The sequence below is a fragment of the Naegleria fowleri genome, assembly GCF_008403515.1.
Source record: "Naegleria fowleri strain ATCC 30894 chromosome Unknown tig35, whole genome shotgun sequence".
NCBI classification, from domain to species: domain Eukaryota; phylum Heterolobosea; class Eutetramitea; order Acrasida; family Naegleriidae; genus Naegleria; species Naegleria fowleri.
Window position 1 is genome coordinate 469,888 of NW_025407967.1, and position 25,324 is coordinate 495,211.

At 35.6% G+C, this 25,324-nt stretch overlaps 11 protein-coding genes across 11 annotated transcripts; 6 read left to right on the forward strand and 5 right to left on the reverse strand.

Moving 5' to 3' along the window:
* Positions 1–40: 40 nt before the first annotated feature.
* On the reverse strand, positions 41–3,974 carry FDP41_003874 (uncharacterized protein; the record flags this gene model as incomplete). Its single annotated transcript, XM_044707226.1, has 3 exons — positions 41–2,362; positions 2,416–3,365; positions 3,629–3,974. 3 exons carry the CDS (start codon positions 3,972–3,974, stop codon positions 41–43), a joined length of 3,618 nt encoding a protein of 1,205 aa, XP_044561934.1.
* Positions 3,975–4,367: 393 nt separating this feature from the next.
* FDP41_003875 (uncharacterized protein) lies at positions 4,368–7,029 on the forward strand (the record flags this gene model as incomplete). Its single annotated transcript, XM_044707227.1, has 3 exons — positions 4,368–6,166; positions 6,249–6,499; positions 6,560–7,029. The coding sequence occupies 3 exons, from the start codon at positions 4,368–4,370 to the stop codon at positions 7,027–7,029; spliced, it is 2,520 nt and encodes an 839-aa protein (XP_044561935.1).
* Positions 7,030–7,106: 77 nt separating this feature from the next.
* Positions 7,107–7,889, forward strand: FDP41_003876 (uncharacterized protein; the record flags this gene model as incomplete). The annotated part of the gene is made up of 2 exons (XM_044707228.1): positions 7,107–7,277; positions 7,404–7,889. 2 exons carry the CDS (start codon positions 7,107–7,109, stop codon positions 7,887–7,889), a joined length of 657 nt encoding a protein of 218 aa, XP_044561936.1.
* Positions 7,890–7,957: 68 nt separating this feature from the next.
* On the forward strand, positions 7,958–9,499 carry FDP41_003877 (uncharacterized protein; the record flags this gene model as incomplete). The annotated part of the gene is made up of 1 exon (XM_044707229.1): positions 7,958–9,499. One exon carries the CDS (start codon positions 7,958–7,960, stop codon positions 9,497–9,499), a length of 1,542 nt encoding a protein of 513 aa, XP_044561937.1.
* Positions 9,500–9,523: 24 nt separating this feature from the next.
* FDP41_003878 (uncharacterized protein) lies at positions 9,524–10,338 on the reverse strand (the record flags this gene model as incomplete). The annotated part of the gene is made up of 3 exons (XM_044707230.1): positions 9,524–9,669; positions 9,721–9,796; positions 9,856–10,338. The coding sequence occupies 3 exons, from the start codon at positions 10,336–10,338 to the stop codon at positions 9,524–9,526; spliced, it is 705 nt and encodes a 234-aa protein (XP_044561938.1).
* Positions 10,339–10,528: 190 nt separating this feature from the next.
* Positions 10,529–11,560, forward strand: FDP41_003879 (uncharacterized protein; the record flags this gene model as incomplete). The annotated part of the gene is made up of 3 exons (XM_044707231.1): positions 10,529–11,135; positions 11,187–11,321; positions 11,370–11,560. The coding sequence occupies 3 exons, from the start codon at positions 10,529–10,531 to the stop codon at positions 11,558–11,560; spliced, it is 933 nt and encodes a 310-aa protein (XP_044561939.1).
* A 102-nt stretch (positions 11,561–11,662) lies between these two features.
* Positions 11,663–13,148, reverse strand: FDP41_003880 (uncharacterized protein; the record flags this gene model as incomplete). The annotated part of the gene is made up of 4 exons (XM_044707233.1): positions 11,663–12,148; positions 12,203–12,254; positions 12,300–12,439; positions 12,498–13,148. 4 exons carry the CDS (start codon positions 13,146–13,148, stop codon positions 11,663–11,665), a joined length of 1,329 nt encoding a protein of 442 aa, XP_044561940.1.
* A 395-nt stretch (positions 13,149–13,543) lies between these two features.
* On the forward strand, positions 13,544–14,674 carry FDP41_003881 (uncharacterized protein; the record flags this gene model as incomplete). Its single annotated transcript, XM_044707234.1, has 1 exon — positions 13,544–14,674. One exon carries the CDS (start codon positions 13,544–13,546, stop codon positions 14,672–14,674), a length of 1,131 nt encoding a protein of 376 aa, XP_044561941.1.
* Positions 14,675–14,875: 201 nt separating this feature from the next.
* Positions 14,876–23,000, reverse strand: FDP41_003882 (uncharacterized protein; the record flags this gene model as incomplete). The annotated part of the gene is made up of 2 exons (XM_044707235.1): positions 14,876–22,649; positions 22,696–23,000. 2 exons carry the CDS (start codon positions 22,998–23,000, stop codon positions 14,876–14,878), a joined length of 8,079 nt encoding a protein of 2,692 aa, XP_044561942.1.
* A 62-nt stretch (positions 23,001–23,062) lies between these two features.
* FDP41_003883 (uncharacterized protein) lies at positions 23,063–24,253 on the reverse strand (the record flags this gene model as incomplete). The annotated part of the gene is made up of 1 exon (XM_044707236.1): positions 23,063–24,253. One exon carries the CDS (start codon positions 24,251–24,253, stop codon positions 23,063–23,065), a length of 1,191 nt encoding a protein of 396 aa, XP_044561943.1.
* Positions 24,254–24,467: 214 nt separating this feature from the next.
* On the forward strand, positions 24,468–25,004 carry FDP41_003884 (uncharacterized protein; the record flags this gene model as incomplete). Its single annotated transcript, XM_044707237.1, has 3 exons — positions 24,468–24,476; positions 24,550–24,758; positions 24,890–25,004. 3 exons carry the CDS (start codon positions 24,468–24,470, stop codon positions 25,002–25,004), a joined length of 333 nt encoding a protein of 110 aa, XP_044561944.1.
* Between the last annotated feature and the right edge of the window lie 320 nt (positions 25,005–25,324).

The window sequence follows — 25,324 nt, forward strand, 5'->3', positions numbered from 1 at the left end:
GAATATTTTTTGAATGCGGCCATTTCGCTTATTGTAGGACTTAATACCAAGAATGGTCGATCAAGTCGTCGGAGGTTGTTAATGTAGAAGAAATGTATCCTGTTGAGTAATCAGAAATAAGGTTGTTGTTGTTCTTGTTTTGAGTGAGTGTTCTTGAATCTTGAGAAAGTGTGGTCGAGGAAGTGTAATAGTGCTCATCATTGACATCTTCAAAAGCACTTTGAGAAAAATCTTCTTCCAATCCTCTGCTCGATTCTGAGGTGTAAAAAGTTGATATTGATCGCTCTTCTCTGCTTGATTCAATAAATGAGTCTTCAGAAGAAAGGAAGCTTGTATCACTATCATCAGAGCTGCCATATGGCTTCCTCACAGAAGGATAAGTCTGCTTCTTGACACCAAGCGAGCGCTTTAAGAGTTGAAGTTTGAGCATTCTTTCAATTTCATTTTCTGTCACAGATGCAAATAGTTTGGTCTTGGGTAGTTGTGGTTGTGGAGGTTGAACGTTGTTGCCCTCTTCTTCAGTCTCTGTCACATAGATATAGCTACTTGATAACTCTGTTTGAGTCTCCTCTGTGTATTGGGATGTGTTAGATGTACTTGCTGAGCAAGACTTGTTCATACTTGGTTTCACAAATGAAGTCTGAATGTTCTTGGCATCATGCATCTTTGGAGGAATTCCAATACCAAAATGTGGTTCGATCAACAACTTTTTAGTATCTGTCTCTGTGTGAACAGTTTGTGTTAATAATTTGTCAGTTTGTGCCTCTGAGATGCTTCTTTTAAGTTCGCTCGTTTGACAACTTGATTCTTCTTTCTTTGGGTCAAAGAATGTTTGTGTTTCGATGGTTTGTGTTTCAAACAGATCGGTTTGAATTGATCGAGGAACGATGCTTTGTGGTTCGGGTGTATCAGTTTGAGTCTCAATTTCATAGAGAATGACTTTTTTAACAGGTTCCAAAGGTACGGAATCACTGGAAACCACTTTCGGTACAACGGGTGCTTTCTCTGTTGAAATTTCCTTGTATGTTTCATCATCATTGTGAGAAGCATGCTCTCTTTCCACATGAGTTTCTTTTGAGGTTGTGTGAGACGTTAATAACCTTAAAACCAATTCACATAAAGCTTCACGTTCCAAGCCGTTCGTTGCTTCACTTTTGTCATTGCTCTCTTCCTCTTCTTTTTCACCTTCATGCCGTGTGAATATTGGAAACTTGTTTTTGATAAATTCCCAAATGACTTCCTCTGTGGCTTTGTATACTAATGCATCATCGAACGGTATGCCATGCTCTAAGCAGTACGTGAATAATTCTGCACAAAGAGCGCCTCCCTTGATGGACGAAAGTTGTTGATCGTCAAATATGTGCATGTCCTCTTGATCATTGTCATTATGCATTCTTGAAGTTTGTTGAAGAAAATCACTTAATACTCCATGTGCAATATGTTTGATCGTTCTTTCCACAAGTGTGTTGGCATACTCTTCAAACAACACATCAAGTGGTCTGTTTTCCTGATGATATTCATTTGGTGTCTTGAAATGATCCTCTTCAGGTTTTTTCATCCGTTGTGGATAATGCGAGGTAAACGAAATTCCATCATAATCATCTTCATTGACTCCACAAATAGGAGGCACTGCAATTTTAGTTTCCTTTGGTAAAAGTTGCTTAATGATTTGCTCTTTTTCGTAGATGTTGATTTCTTTGGACACCATGTGATCAATTTGATCCTGAAATAATTTTCCTGAATTATCCTTCTTATTCCAACCAACATCACATGTTTCAATAGGAGGCTCCAATATATTGGAGGTAGTATTGTTTTTTGAAGGGCTCAATTTCTCCTGAATTTCCTCGCTTTGTGGTGTTTGCATTTCTTCTGTTGATTCCGTTTGAATTTCCACCTCAAACTTCAAAACTGTTGGTGTGTCTGTGTCTTGTTTGCTTGATGAAGTTTCTTGTTTTAAATCCAATGCTGGGTCTTCACATGGTTGAGATTGAACATTGGCTGCTGTGTTGTTCTTGATGCACGCTGCAATCTTATGATCCTCATTCGCAAGAATTGAAAATTTCAGTAAATTTTTAGCGAAATCAGGATAAAGCCGTTGAATGTCATCTGGGGAAATCTCTTGATTTAACAATATTGACATTGGTTTCGGCGAGGGGCTGTCAATTTTGATTTTCGAAATGTTCTTTTCGTCAAAATTAACATCGATTGAAATACTCTTGTTCAGTAATGAAGTATCCTTATTGGTTAAGTCTGATACTTGTTTGATCGCTGAATAGTCAAATGATCCTACAAGCTCATCAATAAGATATTTTTGCTCTGCTTGATAAATCTCTAACGTTGATAATTGTGAAATTTCACTCCACTTTCATGTTATAAAATATGTATCTCCTTGCCAAGATATTTCATTCTACTTACGTTTGGTGACTTAAATAATGAAGGATGCTTTTTCAACATATCGGTGTGAATATCCTCCATACTGAGCTCCTTTGTAGGAGTGACATCAAAGATTGATTTGTTCGTCCTGCTACCAATCGATGTCTTTTTGTCTGATTTAACGGGCTTCTGATCCTTGATTTGATTAGCTTTCTTTTCTAACTGTTCAATTTTTCGTCCTATATCCTCAATTTGCCTCATTTGCTTATTTAGAAGAGTTTGCGATTTTCTTTGATCCTCTGATAATTGCTTTCCAAACTTTGCTGTAATTTCTGAAGTCACTCTCTGGAGTTTTTCAAACTGCTTGTAAAATGTTCGAATGTCAATTCCCATTTTTGACATTGAATTAGAAATGGTAGAAGACACTTGATTTGTTGTCTTGGATAAAATATTTTCGTATTCTTTCTCCTTTTGTTCGAGTAATTTGTCCAACATCTTTTGGAATGTAGTGAGTTTTTGTTCGCTGTCTTTAATTGCATTTTCCATATATTTGAGAGTTCCCAAATTCGATGTTGCAGTATTGTTGGCTAAATTTGTTACCTTTTCAATAGATTTTTGCAAATTATTCTTTCCAGATGAAGGTTGCTCCACTTGTTTTTCTGTTTGTTCTATGCTTCTGCTATTTGAAGAAGGTTTTTCAATAACTTGTGGTGTTGAGGATGTTTCTTTATCATCCATCCTCCTTCCTCGAATTTTCTTTGATCTTTCATTGACGTCTGGTGTTGTTTCAAGTTGCGCCTTTGCAGGCTTGGATGGAATTTTTTCCAGATAATGCGGTCCTTCATCTTTTTCCTTTTTCAAGGGAGTATCTTTCTTAGGAGGAGGATTAGGAGCAAGGTATGTATATAGAGCTTCTGGTATTTTCATTTCTTTTTTTTGTTCTTCGTCTTCCTTTTTTTTCTTACTTGACTCGGGAAGTAATTTCAAATTCTCTTTTTCGTTGCAGAAATTTTTTATATTCCAAAAAATCCATATGAGTTACTACTTTTGGAGGAGCAATTTCATACCCTCTTAAATTATTTGTTGTTGCTAATCCTTGTAAATTTGCTTTCGGAATTGAATAAAGCTCTGGGCCCATAATTTGTGATTTTGTGACATCTTGTGATGATGAAAGAATTGGAGAAGCATTTTCTTTTGTTTCTTATTGCTTCGTGGTGGTCTTTGTTGATGATTTTGTTTGGACTTGTTGGTGTACTTTTTGCAATTACAGGTGTTGTTGATACTGGAGGTGACATGATTTGAGGGTTGTTCTTTACTTTGACAGACTGTTGTGGTTCCACCACAGTGACCTCCTTGTAACCACCTGACGTTCTTTTGAGAAAAGGCTTGACAGGTTTGCTTTTGAAATCTTCATCTTTGTCCGATTCAGAGTCCAACGAAGATATCGGAGAAAATGTTGGTCTTTCACGAACCTTCTTTTTGGTTATCGATTCCGACAAGGAATTTCTAAGTGATCCTACTCCTTGATGAGAGGATAAATCGGAAATGGTCCATGTGTCGTCTAAGGATGAAGAAGGAGCCTGTTGTAGCTCTTGTTGCATTTTATTTTGTTTTTTGATGGCGCCAACAACGTTATAATTCCAATATACAAAGAAAAGCTTTTCAGAAACTACAACAACGAAAAGTGGTTGTTGTTTGGATACACAATGAGGACAGATTGCTTTTTCCAAAGCTTTGGTTTAAAAAGCGAAGAAAACCTGTCCCCTTCAAAGAATGTTCAATTCTAGGAATTCAAATGTTACTGGCCTGAGGGAATGTCACACGCAAAAAATTGCATCCAACATAAGGAGAGCTCGTGGTTAGCCTCACTCGGACCTTCCAATCGCACATCATCATTACCGTGATCGTCATCATTACAATTTCCTCCTCACAAATTCAATTGCAACACATATATCCTAACAACAAGAAAAACACTTGAAACACTTTCGCTCAACATGTTGTTTACGAGTGGAAGCCAATCATCCTCTCTCGCTAGTATGGGTCTATCCGAATATGAGACCATCTATGAGAAGGTTTCCAAATCCGCAATTATGGGCCGATGGATTCAAACACAAAAGAAGGAAATCATCACAGAAAAAGACGATGAATTTGAAATTGTTGAAAATAATGATTCCTACTATTCCAACTTGTCCAACTTTATGATATCAGAAATGTTCAGACATATGAGGAATGCGTTTGAAGAATATTCGGAATCAACAAATTCGGGACAGTTTGTAGATGTTGAATTATTATTACTCGATGTTGATGATTATGGACATTGGAAAATACTTTTGCCCGATCAACCCGTTGTAGCTAATTTCATTGAGAGTGGTGTCATTAGTTCTTCCACCATGCTCTCTCCATCAAATGACTTGCATGTCAATAGACACTCCATTTCAGAATCACTCAATGGAGGTTCTATGAGGCCTCTGTCTGTACGTCTTCCAGATAAGGAAGAATTACCTTCGATTTTAAACATTAGTAATTTCAACAGAGATAATTTTGCCAATGTGCGGTTGGCAGTGAAAATATTTGGATGTGTAATTTCGTTTTTTGAGGATTCACTCGTCTATGTGATAGAAAAACAAAACGCACTGTCCATTCTTCAAAATTTGAAGTTAACGAATGCATTCAAGAAATTCAAAATTCCTCTCTCTTCGAAAGATTCTCAAAAAACTTCATTTGACAAGGTAGTTAAATTGATTCAACATTATAACGCGTCAGCCTATTTTGATTTGATTTCTGTCAACAGTATCAAGTTTGTGAAAGATGTGTTCTCGATTTTTAATTCAAAGATTGTTCAAAAGGAGTTTCCACCAATATTAATTCAGTTAGAAAAGTTTTGGAACACATATTACTATTATAGAAGAAAACATCTATCTTCATGTTTCAATGATGATGACGCCATGCTACAACAAGAGAAAGAAGAACAAAAACAAAAAAAGAAGAAAACACATGTTGACATTGACCAGTTAAAACCTTGGGAAATCCCAATATTTGAATATACATTACCTTCAGAGGTTTTTAAATTACTTAAAAAGACCAAGGGTTGGAAATCAGATATAGTACTGATCATGTCATACAAGCAGCTTCATTTACTTCTTAACTCTATTTTAGAAGTATTTCCTGAATTCAAAGAAAAGTTTGCATTCGATTTCCAATTACTCAAAAACTTTGATCGAACGTGTTGGTTCCATCATTATTTTCAGATAGAATCTGACCCAATAGCTAAATTCTCTCACTACATAATAACTCCTTCAAAAGATTGTATATTTCCAGAACCAACCTGCCTCAAATCTAATCCATATATTTCTTTCTATACTTCTTGCCTTCTTCAAAACCCTTTAACAGATTTTACTCAACTTCGAAACAGCATACCAAAGACAGAATCAATTCGTGTACTGAGTCTAGATGGTGGAGGAATTAAAGGACTGAACCTGATATCAATTTGTGAAGTAATCGAACAAAAACTTGGCAAGAAAATGTGTGAAATATTTGACTTGATTTGTGGCACCTCAACAGGGGCTATACTTGCTAAACTCTTCCAAATGGGTTACAGCTGTGAACAATGCAAAACGGTTTATCATTGTTTAGGAAAACAAATTTTCAAGTTGGAGGGAAATGTTAATGTAACCAAAACAATATTAACTATGCAAGGAAAGAGTTGGTATGATGAGAAAACACTGGAACACTTTTTCAAGAAATATGTTGGAAAAGATTACATCAACAGCGACCCAAACAAGAGACCTCTTTGGTTTGCTCTTTCTGACACTAAACGCACTCGATGAAGAATCTAAGAAACACGTTGCACGATGTCACAATGGAATTACATATAGCAATCCTTATGAACAAGAGTTTTATGAAGATTTAATGATGCATGCGGAATCTTCTCCTTTTATATTTCGATCATACTCAGATCCTTTTCGATATGCAGAAAATAAGAAACGACATCCTGATTTCTATTTAGGAACTTTGCATGGCCGAGGCATTAAGAATTATCAAGCACTACGTTGTACATCTGCAGCTCCGTTGTACTTTAAAGAAATGGCTATTGGACAACGAGTCTTTGTAGATGGAGCGGTTGTGGGTAAGTAGATTTTTTCACACTTTTGAGAAATCTGATAACGACGAATGCCATCACAATTAGCCAATAATCCATCGGTTGCAGCAGCATTTGAATCCAAACAAATATGGCCAGATCATGAAAAGTTTGTGTTTATTTCTGTTGGAACAGGACTCAAGAAGTCTCAAGAAAATACAATCACCTCTGCACAACTGAATGATGAAGAAGAATTGAAATTTAAAACAGAGACTCCTGTTATGAAAAAGAGTTCGTCTGGTCTTTTTGACAATGTAAAAAAGACTCTTTCTTCCATTACAGACCTTCTAAATTTGCAACTTAGCTCTGAAAAACAGCACAAGCTTATGCTTACTCAAGTTGAGCAAATGAGGGAAACAAAACAAGTCTCCTATTTCAGATTTAACACTCCAAATTTGGGAGATTTTGATTTGGATATTGTGGATGACAGCATTCTCAAAGAGTGGGAGCAACAATGTAAAAAATACATTGCAGACTTGAAAGAAATGGATGACGCATGTGAAGTATTGAAACAATAAAGATTTTCACACACACTCACGTGCTATCAAGCCCTTTCGAAGCAGGTTGTAACGGTTTTTTTTGTAACTCAAAAAAAATGGTACAAAAATCACCAAAGAATAAACAAGGATCATCTTCCTCCTCTTCCGTTGCCCAGCCTCCAACAACAACATCGGGAAATGGCAGTACAGCCAATAAAGCATCGGAAATTGCTGATAGAATACTGGAGAAGAGAAATACAGAGAAGGTTGCAAAAATCGCAAAGATGGTACGTAGTAATTCCAGATTCGTTTGAAATCAACAAATTTGTCGAACTACCACTATGTGATGATGTCAACCCGATCTTGTGAATTGTTCATGAACAAACGAACCTGGAATTCAACAACAACAACAGAACCAACTCAAACAAAAGATAAAGCAAAAGAAGGACAAGAAAACGATACGGAAAGAACGTATCCGACAAAGTTATCTTCTCGCACAGAAGGATCTCGAACAGAGAGAGGCTCGGAAACAACAAGCCATGACTCTCGACGAGCAACTTCGTAAGAGAGTCAAAGCTCAACGTCTACTCAAACAAATACAACATCCCATGATTCATCCAGCTCTGTTGACCAATCTAGTACCAGCAATTCCAAGCAGCAGCAAAACTCCTAATCATCAAAACAGCACTTCTTCCATCAATTCTTCTTCTACTCCTAAACCATCCACCACGCAGAGCCGACCATCCAACAAGCCCTCCTCATCACCAGCAAAGACCGTTAGGAAATCTAACACCACATCATCGACCAATAATACTTCCTCATCCAATAACAACAACAACACAACCACTACTGCCACTCCATCATCTTCCACCACAAACAACAACAACATCTCCACCTAGTCTAAATAAACACAACATGTTAAATATTCATATCCTTTGATTGAAGGCGAAGCATCACTAAGAAAAAAATGCAGCAAGAACACACTTCAGTTCCTTCTCACCTTCATGATGATTTGAAACAGAGGCTCAAACTTCGGATGGAACAAGCGGAAAAGCTGTTTCAATTTGAACCTTCCGAAACAAAAATTGATTATTTATTTTCGGGAAGTGTAGATCCATTGTACATAAAATCGAAAATGAACAATTTCATCATTGATCGTACGTTGAGCCAAACAAAGCAAGGATTAGAAACCAACACAAAAGTGAGACAAATTATTAGAGATGCACAACCTAAAAAAGAGGAAACCGTTTTGTCTAAACGAAAATTGGATCAAGTTGCCACCGGCTCCTCTGCTTCTGGAGCCTCTTCGACTGCCTTGCAATTATTTGATGAAAAAAAAGATCAAACTACCACATCAATTGTTTTACATGCTCCACAACGTGTTGAAGATACCCAAAAAGCCTTGGTTGCTTTTGACAATTCGTATTATTCTTTGGAGGGAAAAGATGAATTGACACGATCTTTGATTTTGCAAGAAAAACGAAGAAGAAAAGAAATTGAACAAAAACCAAAGTGGCATCCACCTTGGAAGCTCATGAGAGTCATCAGTGGCCATACAGGATGGGTAAGAGCTGTTAGTGTGGATATCAGTAACGAATGGTTTGTTACTGGATCCAATGACAGAACAATTAAGATATGGGATTTAGCTTCAGGTGAGCTTAAATTAACCCTGTCTGGTCATACCTCAACGGTTAGAGATCTTGTTGTGTCAGATCGATCGCCTTATTTATTCTCAGTTGGAGAAGATAAAAGTGTTAGATGTTGGGATTTAGAAACAAACAAATGCATCAGACAATATAGGGGCCATTTAAGTGGTGTATATTGTTGTGCATTACATCCTTCATTAGATCTATTAGCGACCGGAGCAAGAGATAGCAGCTGTAGAATTTGGGATATTAGAACAAAAAAAGAAGTATTTCTTTTAACAGGACACGACTCGACAGTTGCATCCGTGTTGTCACAGGAGCACGAACCTCAAGTCGTAACAGGATCCATGGACTCTACCATAAGGCTATGGGATTTAAAAACAGGAACCACCCGTACCACCCTTACACATCACAAGAAATCTGTGAGAACAATGACTCTTCATCCAACTGAATATACGTTCGGAAGTGCTTCTGCAGACTCGATTAAGAAGTGGAAATGTCCAGAAGGAAAATTCATGCTCTCTTATGAAGGAACGAATGAAGATGTCATTATTCACTCAATGGCAGTAAATAGCGATGGAGTATTGGTTTGTGCAGCCGATGATGGTACCCTAGACTTTTGGGATTGGAAAACTGGACACCATTTTAGCTCTACTAAAAACATTCCTCAACCAGGTTCGTTAGATTCTGAATCTGCTGTGTTGGCATGCAAGTTTGATAGAAGTGGGGCTCGATTAATCACAGGAGGTGCAGATAAATCTATAAAGATTTATCGTCCAGACGACTCGGTAATGCCTCCCTCAGAAGAGGAAAATGAGCAAAAGTTTTACATTTCTAATTTATTTGGAAAGAAACAATACTAGGTCAATAAATTATGTTGTAACATTCTATTCTTGATATAAATAATTAAACTCAAACTTGCTGGACACTTGTGGTAAGGAGCTAATAATGGGACCAAACTTTTTTGAATTTTCGTAAAGATCAAATAATGGAACTGGAATAAACTCGTAATTTTTTGGGTAAGCTATGGTACCTATTGGAAGAGGCTCTTAATACAAAAGATGTCATGACAAGTAACACTTACATCCTGCAGGAACAGTCACTAGATAAATTAGCTTTCTTTCTTTTGGTTTTGTGATGTGAGCTGGGCAATATGGATACTGTTATCATTTGTGAATTTCAGAGTTTTTGTTAATTTAATACAACTTTGTGTACATACTAATAACGTTTCAAAATTTGGTCTATACCACACCGAAATAACTCCATGAACAATCCATTCTGGCATTGGCTCATTAGGATCTTCAGGTGCAAGACGTTTAGTTAATTTTCGTTTCAGGCATTCCTCTTCAGTTTCACCCCTGCGGCATCGTCCTCCCGGTAATTTATAGAAGCCTTTTTGATTATTACCAATTCTTAGCAACATTATATGAGGATGACCATGGATATTAACAGCAATTGCAGCTTCCACTGTTCTCTTCATTCCGTGCTGTTGATAGTTAGCTTCCATTCGCTTCATTCTTTCGGGAACGGATTTGTCTTTCTCCACTTGTGAATTTTTCTTGACAAATTTAATACTTCTAAAATCATATAAATCTACCATTTTCAATTCTTCCATGCTCCGATCATACTTTTCGGATGATTTGGCTTTGGCAATCAGAGATGATGAAGTCATGCCAGACGGATCGATTCTGTTTTGCATCATTTTTTTTTGATGATGAGCTCCTCTTCTTTTGTAAACTAACATAAATTTAAATAAATATATCAATTTATTTTAACAATATGTTTATTTCATAAAATTCGTTTCAACTCTATATAAACATGAAGATTTGCAATTAAATCTAGACTCCATCTTTTTTAAAAGAATTACTTTTCGATAAAAGATTTTTAAAAAAATGGGACAAGATCCCTCCAAAGGCTCTTTCTCCGAGTCAACAACTAACAACAGCACTTCACGAGCCAATACAGGATCACCATTATCATCATCACCAACTACTCAAATTCCATATACATCATTTTCTGTTCCGAAAATTCAAGGAGCTTCTTCTAACGCTCTCCGAAAATTATCCTTGTTGACGAATCGAGTTGTAGCAACTCCTGTAGATCAGCAGAAAAAGGAACAATTAAATACACCAACCAAAAAAGCTGGTGATGATATCATTTCAGTGGTGACTTTAAACGGACAAGGAGAAGTGAAAGTTGATGACACATATCCAGATGGAATTAATGATGTAATTGAATCAAGAAATAATGTAGAAAAGGATGAGTTATTAAGAGAGTTAAAACAATTAACAGAATTTTATCCCCTCATTCGTGCAAAAGTGGAGACAACAAATTCACCATTATCCAGTATTTTAAAATTTACAAAGAAAGATTATTTCACATCATCGAGCAATACAAATAATGTTTTTACAGACCCTTCGTTAAAGGAATTAGATTGTATTGACACGAAACCCTTGGTTGACATATGTGCTGAGTTTCAAACAAATGCAATGCACAACAGTAGGTTTTTATTATTGTGCTAATTGTTTTGTGACACTATTATCCTAATAGATCGCGCCGTGGCGTTTCGGCAAGAAGAAGTCCTAAAGTTGCTTTCACATGCTTGTTCAAAATCAAATGCAACTGCCAAGTTTTTGGAAAAGAAAAATGCAGAGCTTCATCATGTTGCATCTGAACTTCGAGATGGTAAGTGAATTATCGATAATAGACATGAATGCTAACATTCATATCTAGTTGAACGACTTGATAGATATGTAGAACAAACCAGAAAATATGTAGACTTAATTTTATTGCAAATACAAGAGCTTGAGTCGTTGCTTCCTCATTCAGTTAGAGCTCAACTTGACACGCCTCTTTTTGAAAAATGTAAGAATCCATTTGAAGAAGACTCCCAAACAACATCACTTTCGGAATCAAAGCAATGATCCAATTTAAACGATACAGTAAACTCTTTTAAGCTATTGTTATAGAGTTCTTTACTAGAGTGACACATTTCACCTTAAAATACAAATGAAAAACTCTTACAATTACCTCTTCTTTGCAAGATTAAATGCAAGGAAAGAATGCAGGGTAGGATCTCCAAACTTGCATGCTAATGTTCCGTCCTCCTCTTCCAAAGGCTCATAATTTTCTTTATCAGTATTTGTTTCTCCTGCAGGCTTTAAATGTCTCATCCAAAAACCTCTGTCATATGCTTTCAATAAATAATATTCGTACTTATGATTTATCTGGAAATCAGGATCTATGTCAAAGAGAGCTTTTGCAAATAAATCTAGCTCTTTGTGGCTTTTGAAATGAATACTTTTCTTTTTCAAATATTTACTAGTCTCTGGATTATCTTCAGAAAAGAATTTTTGTTTAAATGAATCTTCCAATTCGAATACCATTTCACCATATCCTTCCTCTCTAAGAGTTTTTAAATAATTTGCAAGTGGAAGAGGAAATGAAGAAGAATAATCAGACAACCCCAAATTTTGTAAAATTTCATCTATGAACTGTTGACAATTTCCTGACTATTCAATAATTTTGAATGTTAAAAGAAGATTTCAAACACTCATGATACTTACTCCATTATCAGGATCACCTTTTTGTTGCTTGTAAAATACTGAAGTGTTCCATCTAAATAATATTATGGTGTTAATTGTCATTTTTCTAAATACTTACTTGACAATTGTTTCTGCAAGCTTATCTCGTACAAATTCAAGTTCGTCCAAGCTAGCGATACTTTCAATATCTGCACAGATGAGAGCGTAATTGCCTGTGACAGTTCTTGGTATGCATAATGAAGAATTGTTCCACTCAATCTAATGAACATTCCACAAGGATCATCCACAAACCTCAATCATAGATGATAACACTTACCTTCCAACATCCAACTGCAAGAGCAATATGGAAAAATCCAAAGGGAGCTTTTCTCTTTTCCATGTCCACAAATGGAGATATCATTCTCTTTAAATTCTTTTCCAACGCATTCTTACTAGTCTCTGCAACGATTAATTTAATCCTAATTTTGTTATTATCTAGCTCAGTATATGGATTTTGCATGGGTGTATCTGTCACATCAGTAGTTTCATCATCTTCATATTCCTCTTCATCATGAGGTTGTTGTAATTGACTCGAAGAAGAATTTTCCACTGCAGAACTACTTCTACGTGATGATTTCGCTGCTTCCAACATCTCAGAACCTCCAATTGGGGAAGCAGATGCCTGTGAGCTATATTTCATTGTTGCTCTCTGCAATACCGTTGGAGTGATCATTTTGAGATCTTTAATGGAACGTTGAAGTTCTTTTGCTTTTTCAAAATCGGTATGAAGATAAATTTCCTTCAATCGTTCCTTATCGGACAAGATGGATGCAAATTTATCAAGACTTTCACCTTGTAATTTCTCTCCGTATAAGGCTTGTAATTTCTCCATAACTACTTTCTTTCCAGAATCTTCGGATTGATTTTGAAATTGGTCCAAATCCTTTTTTGTGTCATTGGTGTTGGGTTTACTTGGATTAATTCCCATGATTGTTGGTGTTGTTGGTATTGTTGGTGTTTGTTAGGAGTAGTTGAGAATGATGATGAAATTTTGGAAAATTCACTGATGATGATTCAATTTAAGATGATTATTTTTGGAGTCTGAATATTCTCTCGGAGAAGCAAATTTGGAATGTATTTAATTTGAATATTGTTCTTTGGTAGGATGGTGTTATTAGATTCAATGAAATTTAGATCTGTAATTTGGTTGAAACAGCCAAGGATGACAAGTGTTTCAGAGATTTGTGTCAGAAGTAATTTTTTCTTTTTATCTGATGGATGACATGTCCCACTTTTTTCGCCACGCGCAACACCATGTTGAACATGGATTCTCAGCTAATTAAAATCTAAATTGTGCTCATCTTGATTACTTTGTTTTAAAAAATGTCTTTAAAGCTCTTTACTTTCAACGTGAAAGAATCGGAGAAGGAATTGGAGCAAAGCCATTTTACTTCTCTCTTGAATTTGTACTTGGAAACAGAAGAGGAGAAGGCGAAAATTAGAAAATATCGTTTCAGTATGGATCAATACAGAACATTGATGGGAAAGGTTTTGATGAGATTTTATTTGATGAAGAAAAATTTCATTCCCGATGATCATCATTCGAGTATTAATAATAATAATTTGGAAATACATGAATCTTATTCAAAATTATTTCAAGTCAAAGCAAGTAAATATGGAAAGCCTTTTTTAAAGATGAAGAATGGAAATAGCTCTTTGGATTTTAATATTTCTCATTCTGGTAATTGGGTTGTCTTTGGTTATATTAATTGTAAGAATGAAACTCCCAAAGTAATTGGAATTGATATTGAAGAGATTCATGTAAGAAGTACAAAATTGGATGACAAATGGAAAAACTACTTGGCAGAATTCTTTGATTTGATGAAACCATGTTTTACTTCCCATGAATGGTCTACCATATTATATCCATGTCTACCATCAGAAGGTAGCAAAACAAGTAATAATTTTATTTTCGAACAAGCACTTGCAAGTGTTGACAAATGCAATGACGACACTATTCGAGAGAACATGATTGAACGATTCTTTATACATTGGACTCTCAAGGAATCATTTATAAAGGCAGTTGGAATGGGTGTGTCCTTTGGTGAGCTGACCAGAATTGAATTTAGATTTATCGATCAAAGCTCTTTTGTTCAAGATCAATGCATGAATTTGGAACGAGCATCATTTTCGAATATTTCTCTAAGCGAGTTTACAAGTCCCGAGAAGAAGATCAAACTATTTATTGATGGAGAGGACAATAGTTCTGATTGGGATTTTATTGTTATTAGAAACTTTACACCTGGTCACATGATGAGTTTGGCACTTGGCAGTATATCTTCCAAACACATTCCTTTTGAACAAAAGCTAGAGTTACGAAGTAATTACATGTCATTGCAGGATACTGATGAATTGCAAAATTCAGAGACTTGTCACTCTTTACTTCAAATACACGATTGCCAACTGAGTGAATTTATTGAAAAAAACTCCCTGACAAAAATAAACACACATTAAATTTTCATCAAGAGCATTCTATGGCATCTATTGAGCTTATCAATGACATGGAAAAAGGAAGGTCTATGTTCTGAACCCTAAGTTCCTCCATCACTATATTGTTTCAACCAAATATTTTCTACCTTAATTGTTCAGATGTTGTTGTGGTACTAATCGATTGACGGAATGGATATCATGGCCTTCTTTTCATTTATTTGTCAATTACAACCAAGGAATCCATCCCTTATACATCTTTGACAAGTTTTCTTCACTGGTGGCTTGTTCTATTTGTTTGGAAATGATACTCTTCACTTTTTCAACAGAATCAGCTTCGTTGAGTCTCTGTTCCACTAATTTAACAATAAATGGTCCATCATAATTGTTTTTGGAATTCTTTTGTTGTTGTGGTACAACATCGTCATCAATATTTTCAATATACGACTGTTCTTCGATTTGCTTGGATATTTCATTGAATTGTTCCATTGTGTAATCATAAATATCACTCACTGATTGTTTTAACTCATTGGTTCTCATAATTAACTTTTTGTGATGTTGATAATGGAATAAAGAATCCATAGATTCCTTCTTGAACTCTAATGAATCATTACAATCAACAAAGTATTGGTTGACTAGTTCATAGTGTGAGGTTAGTTTGGCTTCAAATTGTTGTAATGCTTGTCTGAATGCTTTGTGGAAACTACTTAATTCAATCATTGACTGTAAAACGCTCACAAGTTGAGAAATCATGTTCATATATGAGATAGCTGTCTTAGTAGAAAGTTGTTTGTAGGGTGCAATGAACTTGGATCGTATCAAATCAGAATAGTGCATTTGATTGGATTGCACCTCTACCAAGTCAGGATCCTTCAATGTCGAATGGAGAGTTTCAATTTCCTGCTCCAACTCGACAAATCGTTCCTTTTGATGAAGAAGCTCTTGATATTGTTTTTGATATAAAATTTCTTTTTCGAAGAGAGCTAGCCAATTCTTAATGGCATTGTAACATTCTACGCCATAGATAGAACCGAGATCTGCTGTATCAAAAGGTACTTGTCGATCTGTCTTTTCCAAATATAATAATGATTTAGCAAAAACAATCTCAGAATGAACTTGTTTCATCATGGTCTCAAAATTCGTGTTTCTAGTAGAAATATTGGTTAACAAGCCATTGAATTGAGACTCATTGAGGTATGGTTTACAAATGGCCAAGTATTTGTTATTCTCCAAATTTTGAAGGTCTTGCAAGGTATGTACAAAGTCATCACGAGCAAAAGAAGTCTTTCTCAATGCATTTTCTAAATTGTCCAGCATGGATTCCTTCCAATGAATAATACTCTGATTTTTAATGGACAAATGGCTACTGAATTGATTGTTCCAAATGAGAGTCTGAAGCTTGGAACGGCAAATGGTATGTCTTGGAATAATAATTCGCTGAGCAATGTGATTTCCAAATTCTTCAAAATCTATTGTCAACTTTTTGATTTGATGTATGAGTGGTTCGTTTGAACGAATTTCATTGGTTACATCAGAACTATAGATATTCCATTGTTTAAGAGTTTCAATCAAAGTCGGAATGGTGATCTTTTCTACAAATGTATCTACATGATCTTTGATAATGTTAATAATGTTATAAATGGATTGGTTGTAAGATGGATCATAATTCAATAACTCTGAGAATATGTCGTGAAGAGTATCCAGCTTGGTAGAAAATAATAAATCAGATACATTTGGAATTAAACTCAACTCTTTGAATGGAGTTTCGAGCTGTGTAAATTGAGTGTCCATTGCCAAGCATAATAAATTAGCACTAGAAGGATTGCTGAGGTGTACTTGATAGGCGATCATTTTCTCCTTAATGCTCATGTCGCTTTCAAACAGATCCATAATTATTCTCAATAATTTGATTACGGAATCGGATTGAGAGAGAGCTGTTACAAATTCTGGAAATATAACAAAAACAACGTTTTCCAGGAACTGTTTGACTGTACTTGTCATGTTTGCAATAGCAGTAGAGAGAAGAACAAGTTGATCTTTTGTTGGTATTTGATAAGCAGCGGATATGCCATGATCATGACAAAATGCAATACATGCTTCAATTTTGAGAAGATTTCTATATCCACACCAATCGCTAACATCATAAACGGAAGACTCAGATGGCACCATGGAACGACTTGATTCAATAACTTCGATAAATATTTGATTCAAAAGTGATGCAACGTCAACAACTTGCTGGCTGTAAGACATGGTTGGAACAGAGAATTGTTGATTCGTTAAAAACTGTACATCTCTTTCAAGCTTTTCGAGCTCGTTATCCAGCATTGTTATACTGTCTGAAAGCTCAGGCTGTGGTACACAAATAGATCTGACAATTCCATCTAACTGTGTAGGATCCTTACAGATCAACAATTGGTGTAACACATTAGAAATTACATATTTCATGTCATGGGCAATATACTCCATGTCTGAATATCGCTTGTACATGCCTTGTATTTCTCTTAATGAAGAAACCATCTCCGATATACACGTCTTTAGTCTTACTTGTTTATCTTCGACCTCTTGTTGTTTTTGGAAATATTCTGTACTATCTGCTGAGAGATATGGAAGAATATTGTGCAACAATGGTTCAGGCTTGGTGATACTCACGCCCATATATGTTAAATTAAATTCTCTATCCTTTGCCGTGTTGAAAAAATTGAAATGTTGTGCAGATTCGTCACTAAACTTCTGCAACAAGTTCTCCAAGGAAGTGCTAATGGTGTGCTTTTCAGCAGCGACTCTCAACTTTTCAGTATCTAGCTTTTCTTTCACAGAGTCAATATTTTCAAATGAAGAAACATCAATGCTAGCTTTCTCTTGCTGCAATATCTTTTCATTTTCGACAATTAGGCAATATTCTTCAATTTTAGCTTGCTCTGAGTCACGAACTTCTTCGAAAACATCTAACAATGCAATACCCTCTATGAAGGTCTTGAATTCGGATGCAATATCCTCTTTCTTTTCAATTACCTGCTCGAGGAAGAGTGAATCCAATTGCTTATCAAAAATAGAGTGAATTTGTTGATCCGATGTTTGATCAATCAAAGGATCACTGATAAATGTCATTAACAACTCTAATAATAGATTTTTCTCCTTATGAAGCGACATTAATGTCTGCTCACAAACACTATAGAACTTTGATTTCATAACAGAATCTCCAATTGCCAATTGAATACAAGGTGTCAAACGAAATGGAACAATTTCTGGCACAGGTAGATTCAATCCTTGGTTAAAGCATATTTGATAATCGATATGGATAACTTCGCTCGTAAATGAATCAATTAGAATATTATCTAAATGTCTGTCTCCAAGACCAACAATATATCCAATAGCAGACATACATGCTGTAGACATGATAAAGCTTCGTTGTGATTCAAAGCTGCTATTAATTGAAGTTTGTGTTGGGTTGAACAGAATATGGCGCTGTAAAGTATCCACTGGATTAATTCCTGATTCCTTGTCAAGAGTAGCTTTGCATTTTGAAAAGACTTTCTTCAGAACTGAAGTGGGATAAGGTTGCTTTGTAATATTTTCAGATTTTAGGATTGGAAGCAAACATTTGTAGTAATGATCCATTGGTTTGTAAATGCTGTCCTTCTTTCTATATAAATTAAAGATCGTTTGTGTGTCTTCAATCCATTCAATTAGACCACAATTTTTTCCAAGAGGAGTAACATCATAAGTTCTATTTCTAAGGAGAGGATCATTACTGTTATACTTCAATATCATGTTAGATACTCTGATGAACTGTTGCATTCTTTGATCCAATCTTAGGTCTTCTTTTCCCTTTAGTAGGAATGTATATGACTTGCCGTTGTTTCCAACCAGAATAATCTTTTTTGGCTTTGTTTTAGAGCCAAGAACTTTAACTTTGCTGTTCACACTTTCCACAGTAACAAGGCTGTCCTCGCTTGAATGCAAGTGGAATCCTGGAATTGGAATGTTTCTTAAAATTTCTGGATTTAACAACTTTGGCACAACATCTTCCATGTTGAATTCTCTGAATATTGAGCCTCTAGATATTTGATGAGAAAGGTCAGAAAGCTTGTGCTTGGCAATATCAAGTTCATGGTCTGAAATATCATCAGCTCTGTTACTCAATTCAAGCAAGCTTTGATAAATCATTTGTAAAACTGATTGATACTGCACTTGGAACAAATGTTCTACCCTACTTTCTGGAAGTGCGTTCATAGTGACATTGTATGTTTGTTCAAGTAAAATTCTGAATTTTTGACTCTTAACACCTGTCTTGGTCAAATATTTTCTACAACCAGCCAAAGTTTGTATCCAAAGATCATGCCAAGTGTGCGTCATTCGTTTACATTCGGTAACGAACGATATAACGCTGTTCACCATGTCAACATTAATTTTTCTTAATTCACTAATGATGTCAGTACTATTCTTTGCATGGTCCAAGTACCTAACAACAGATGGATAGATTATACTTTGAAGTCGGTGTTTACCTAACTTCAAAATAATACTTTTTGCATGTGCATAGTATTCTGTAAAAACACTGAAAATCTGTGGTATGAATGGTAACCAAATTCTATAGTCTATATCCTCTACGAATCTATTGAACTCTTCTTCATCAAAATATTTCAAATCATTCAGTAACTTGGCCACAATCTTTGTCACCTCAAGACGTGATAAATTAACCTGATATTGTAAGATGTTTCTATACATTTGCAATCTATTTTTGTTTTCGGTGTCATACTTTTCCAAAAACTCTAAAGCCATATGGAGATGATCTTTGTGTGAGGATGGTGATAATTGTTCTGAAACAGAAACTACCGAGCGAAGAATTGTTGGAATTATATTGGTATCGTTATCATCGGTATGTATACCAAGCGAAGAGCATAGTTGTGTTAAAGTATTCTTCTCAAGACCATGTTGGTTCTGGTCAATCCAGCTATATAGTTTAGAAGGAACTCCTTGAGAAATCAATAGCTGTTTGTTGCTACTGGTGGAAAGCTTGCTTGCCAAATTAACAATAGCTTGATTTTTGTCCTCATTATACAACTCATCAATTTGTAAAATGGCCTTTTCTTCTTCTTCAATATCTAGAATATCTGCCAATGTCCGAGAAGTATGCACGTTACATCGATCTAAATGATATTTCAACAACACCGTATCTGCTTTCTGTTGGTCGGCATAAATAATAATGCCATATTTAGGTGAGATCTTGACGTTGTTCAAGCAGTGAGTTGGGATGAGTTTGGTGGCAAAAGGAACCACATTTTGATGAAGGTATCTTCTGATGTATTGCTTGTAATTAACTTCTTCAGCAAGGTTTAGCTTACTTAAAATTAAGTCGTCATGCCTGTTTGAGTCGTTGCTGATTTTCAAATTGACACTTTCGTTCTTTTTTTCTGCTAATTCAATATATGTTGTCATAGAAGGCGAGTAAGAACTACATTCCGATGCAAGTTGAAACAATTCCAAGCTCTTATCTGTTTTGAGGTAATACTTGCACATTAAAACTCTATCCATGATTTTGGATCTATTTCTTTCACTTAAAAAGGATGATATCTCCTCATAATATCGAAGCGCTTCTTCAAAACGACCTTGTGTTTCATGAATGAACCCCTTTACCATTTGTAAAAAATATGGATATTTTTGAAAGTCTGTCTCCATTACAGTGTGTAATCCGATCAACATCTCCTGATCGTCATATTCTTCACAAAGAGTAGTGCAAATGGCAATTAATAAAGTTTCTACTCGATCTGGTTTTTCCTTCTCTGATAACAAGGACTTTAGACCGTTGTAAATAATTCTTCCAGACATTTGGGCTTGAAGTCGAGTGAACCAATCGTTACAAACTTTTAGATTACTACTGAAAAAGGAAACAACTTGAGAGTTAAACAAGCTACTAAAAGCTTGGCTATAAATCAATGCATTCACTTGTCTTTGAAGTTCACTAATGAAATACTGCAAAACCTCACTATCAGGATGTTTGATCAATAATTTTTCAAACTCCTCAAATGTAGGCATTGCATTACCGAAAGGTGTTTTCAATCTGTTAGCAATGCAGTAGAGTACGGCATTTGGAACGCTCTTGTACAAGTATGGATCTTCGGTTGTTTTTTCGAGAGATCCAAATAATCTCTCAAAATCGTTGCTCAAAGTAGTTCCATCAGGCAACCCTTCACTTTGTTTCGACGAATAATATTTGATCCACGTAAATTCACTTGAAACCGTTTGATCTACCAATATATGGCCACATTTTCTAATACTTTCAACGGCCTCTGAGAATATGAGGTCACTATTGCTTTCGAGACATTTGAAAAAGCACCCTACTAACTGGGTTGTTCCAGTCAAGCTGTACTGATCCGTGTTGACCTTCTTTAAGCATTCCACAACGACCCTCAATACTGCTAGTTTGTTCTCAGTCGAGGAGTCGCTATCCAATATAGATCTTAAGGTATCTACAGCGTTGTCTGTAGGAAGAGTAGATTCCAATTTGTAAATGAGATGTAACCATAGCAATAACTCCCGTTGGACGTGTTGAGACACCATATTTTTGTTCAATAGCTGCAAAACTATCTCAAGAACTAACTCACTGTTCTCTTTCTCTCTAAATCTCTCAAAGTTATTTCTGAACTTCTTTAGCATTTCAATAAATGTTTGCTCATCGCTCTGCAACATATCTTCCATCCAACTCTCATGGCCTTTCAATAATTCAGAATAGAGATGATCATTTCCTTTGTCCATAGAAAAGGCCATCATGCCAAACACAAATAAGCGATTAAAATCGTCATTGTCAGCCCATTTCAAAACATCCAATACGTTCTTCTTTAGAAAATTATTGAATAGCATGTCAAATATACGAGCAAGATCCAGGTATAGATAGGTGTCAATAGTAACCTGTCGGGAGGCAAATTGTAAAAGTTCATGAATAAATTTCTTGAGCATTGCTTTGGATAGTACTGATTCTAGGTTATTCAATACTGTTACAACAAACGAGAAAAACTCTGAAGATATATCATCGGAAGCTTTGGAGAGAAATCCTTCAATATAGCCTAAAGTTTTTTCAGCGATATCAAATTCTACATTTTTGGCAATGTTTTGCTGATCCGAAGACTTTCTTTGGTTTGGGATTTTTTCTGTGAAAGTAGTAATGCATTCCAAAATAGATCTCCAAAGCTGCTTCTTCTTATCCAAAAATTTAGTCATGGAGCCTAAAAACAATGTATCAAAGAGTAAGGCTAATATTGTCTTATTTCTGTTGAGAATCATGAACAAAGTAGATGGAGACAATGATACACAAATGTACCTAAGACACATGACAAAAGTTTGAAATTGACGCTCATCATTCAATGAGCTCATGTCACTAATAAACTTTTGGATGAGGTTGGAAGTAAAATCGAGATGTTTTCCCTCCCAAAGCGATGATGGCATATTTGCTAAGGTTTCTCCAATTCTGAGTTTTTGCTTATGGAGTGTGTTTTTGTCTAAAAACCATCCTACGAGAATATCAATGACATCTTTAAACACGGTTTGAATCGCAAAAGTGATATAGTTGATAACTCCATTTGTATCAATCTTTGATAAGCTTGACATAGTATCAAGGACATCTAGAACAAGAAATAGGTTTGGTATGCTGTCTATAGTTGTCAAAAACTTTTGACATTCCTTGATGATGTATTGGTAAGCATATTGAACAGTAGCCTGATCAAAGACAAACAAGCTATCGCCTTTGGCTTGTTGTAATAACAACGACAGGAACTCGCAATAAACAAGCAAATAATTGTTTTTGGCTTGAAGTTGTTGTTGAATGGTGGTCAACACTGTAACAAAGAACTGAATGTCGACATTCCGTTTAAGCTCCAATAACGAGTTATTGATAGTTTCAACTGCAATCTTGTCATTAAAATTCTTACTGTTAATACTTTCAACAGAAAGAACAAGACAAATGATAGACAACATTCCAAGTCCGAACAAAATGTCTTGCTGATTGGATCTAAAAAAGGCAATAAACACATTACTTTTGGCTTGAAAAAACTTACTTGGAATGTTGCACGTGTTGAACAAAATACTGAATAAATTCCAAATAATTGTTCTTGATCAAGGCCACATATTTGATGTTGAATTGTTTGGAATTTGAATCAATGAACAATTCATTAAATATCTTTTGTGTTGCTGTAGAAATGGTTTCGGGATTTATGGAGGAAGGTAAATCCAGAACATTTCTTTTTGATGCCAGATTTTCAATTTCTTGTTGTACAACTGATGATGATGAGGGTGAGGGTTGTTGGTGAGTCGAAGTTTCAATGATATTTGGACTCATTGTGTGCACTACATCTTGACTCATTTTTTCTTTTTCAAACCTCTTTGCTGAACACCATCAATTATTCTATTTCTCGCGAGGACTTGCTATTCACTGTCATAGTTTATTAAATTGTCATCCGGCAACATGTCCAATTCCACGTCTTGGTAGTTAACATTGTTCTTCACTGGTCTTTTCTGAATTGGAAAACATGTGGATAACAAGTTCGAAATGCTCAACAGAATGGGATACTGATTCAACATCTTATTCACTTGCTTCTTTCTCTTCTTTTTCTCAAGCTTCTCATGATACTCTTTTTCCCATTCCAAGTCAGACCTCAATTCATTGACAGCTTCCTTAAAATTAAAATCATGAACAGACAAATAATATCGTGCTTCATCTTCCGACACACAACATAATTTCATAAAAAGTGTTAAGGCAAAAGCCTTCTTCCTCTCTTCTAACTTTTGGCGTTCCTCCTCTGTCATTTCTTCTGGTTTCAAATGTTCTTTCGGTAATTGAGTGGGATCAGGTATTTCAAGCTCTGTTTTGTTGTAAATACTTAAATCACTGGATAATATTCGATTCTTCAGTTTGATGGCTTCTTCTGTTACGCCATATTTGAGAGCAATGGATGTGAGAGTATCGTCGGGTTGAATTTTGTGTATGACAATGGGTGGTAGTTTGGGTGGAGTTGTTTGTTGTTCTTGTTCTTGAATTTCTTCTGAATTATAGGGTAATTCTTCATTATGATGATGGGTATGCTGTAAGATGGGTGGTAAAATGTATTGTAAGGTATTATTTGAAATTTGATCATGAATGTTTGGAAAAGAGATTTGATCTTCATGGCTCTCCATAGGAGGTGCAGAAGGTAACACATAACTCATCCAAACATTGTCTCCACTTAACCAATCATCTGAATTAAGAACTTGGTCGAGAGAAGGATATGATATTTTTCCTCTTCCTCCTGTCAAGTCATCGACACTCAAAGGTTTAATATGTTTGTACATTTCTAACTTGGAGTGCTCATTAGAATGTTTGTCACGTATGTGGTGATGTGGATGGATGGTCATGTTGCTGTTCGTTGTTGTTTGTTGTTGTGGTGTTATGGTTGATATTGGATGATGGGGTGTTGTTTCTGGTCGAGTAGGTTTAGCGGAAGAGTTAGAGGGTTGAATAGGATCTTTTCCGATCCTACTCTTGGAATGAGTTGGTGCTACATTTTGAACATCTTCCTCATCTGTTTCGTCTTCCTCATCATTCTCTCGGATTTTGGAAGGCTTTTGCATGAGAGACATGGCGAGAGCAATTTTTTACTAATAAAATTTTAAAATTATTTTAAAATTGATTTGCTAAATAAATCGCCCGCAACATATTGGACGCTCGGACTTGAATCGATACCGTCTTGAAGGTCTTCCTGCTTTGACATTGTATAATCCTCAGATCTCAGTGATGATGATGCAAAAGAAGGGTGGCTGACATTTGAATCGATTTTCCGTTAAGCAAAAAAATATGTCAAAGGTTTGTACTCTTTTTTGCTTGGGCGCTAATTCAAGCCTCTTGTTCTTGCACAATTTAATTTCGGAATGAATAGGGACACAGCATCTTACTCGTTCAGTTCGAGAAATCAGCTCAATCAAGAACATATTTTGATTATGAGTCTGTTTCCGAAATGGCTGATGGAGTTTGTAAACTTTTTGAAAGAAGTCTAAAGAAGATCAACTCATCTAAGAGTAAAGTACAATACAGCGTGGCAGATTTACACGATTGGATTGATAGATTGACTGACATTACTTGTTTAACGTATGTTATTGTTGTTGTTAAATATTTCCCTTTCTAACACACTCCTTGTTGTCATCTTTTTTATTCATATACAATTCTTATTGTATTCACACCACCTTTGATGATTCCAACAAACATCAACCACACAACAGATTCAAAGACGCTGCCTATATTCCGCACGATAGAGATTGGATTAAAAAGACTGTATACAACCACTTGAAGAAGACTGTTGAGAAAGCAAACAAATCCAACAACAACAACAACTAGGTAATTAATTATATCATCACAACCACCAGCAAATTGTTTCCACGTTGGGCGATACCACCACACAACAACGATTCATTAAAAAGTAAAAATCATAATAAAATTGTTTATTTTGTTCTTGTTCTTTCAATAAGAAGAAGAAGAAGGAGTCCGTTTCGAAATGAGCATGAGGGATACATTAACTATCTGATGTGCTGCTGCTGGTGAACCATGAGAGAGAACTCGAGAGAGTTGGAGCGGAATATATTTCGGGATTATTCATCCAAACACACATTGATTCTTGCGGACTAGCTTGAAAAAATTGTTGTTGGTCAATAGAAAAA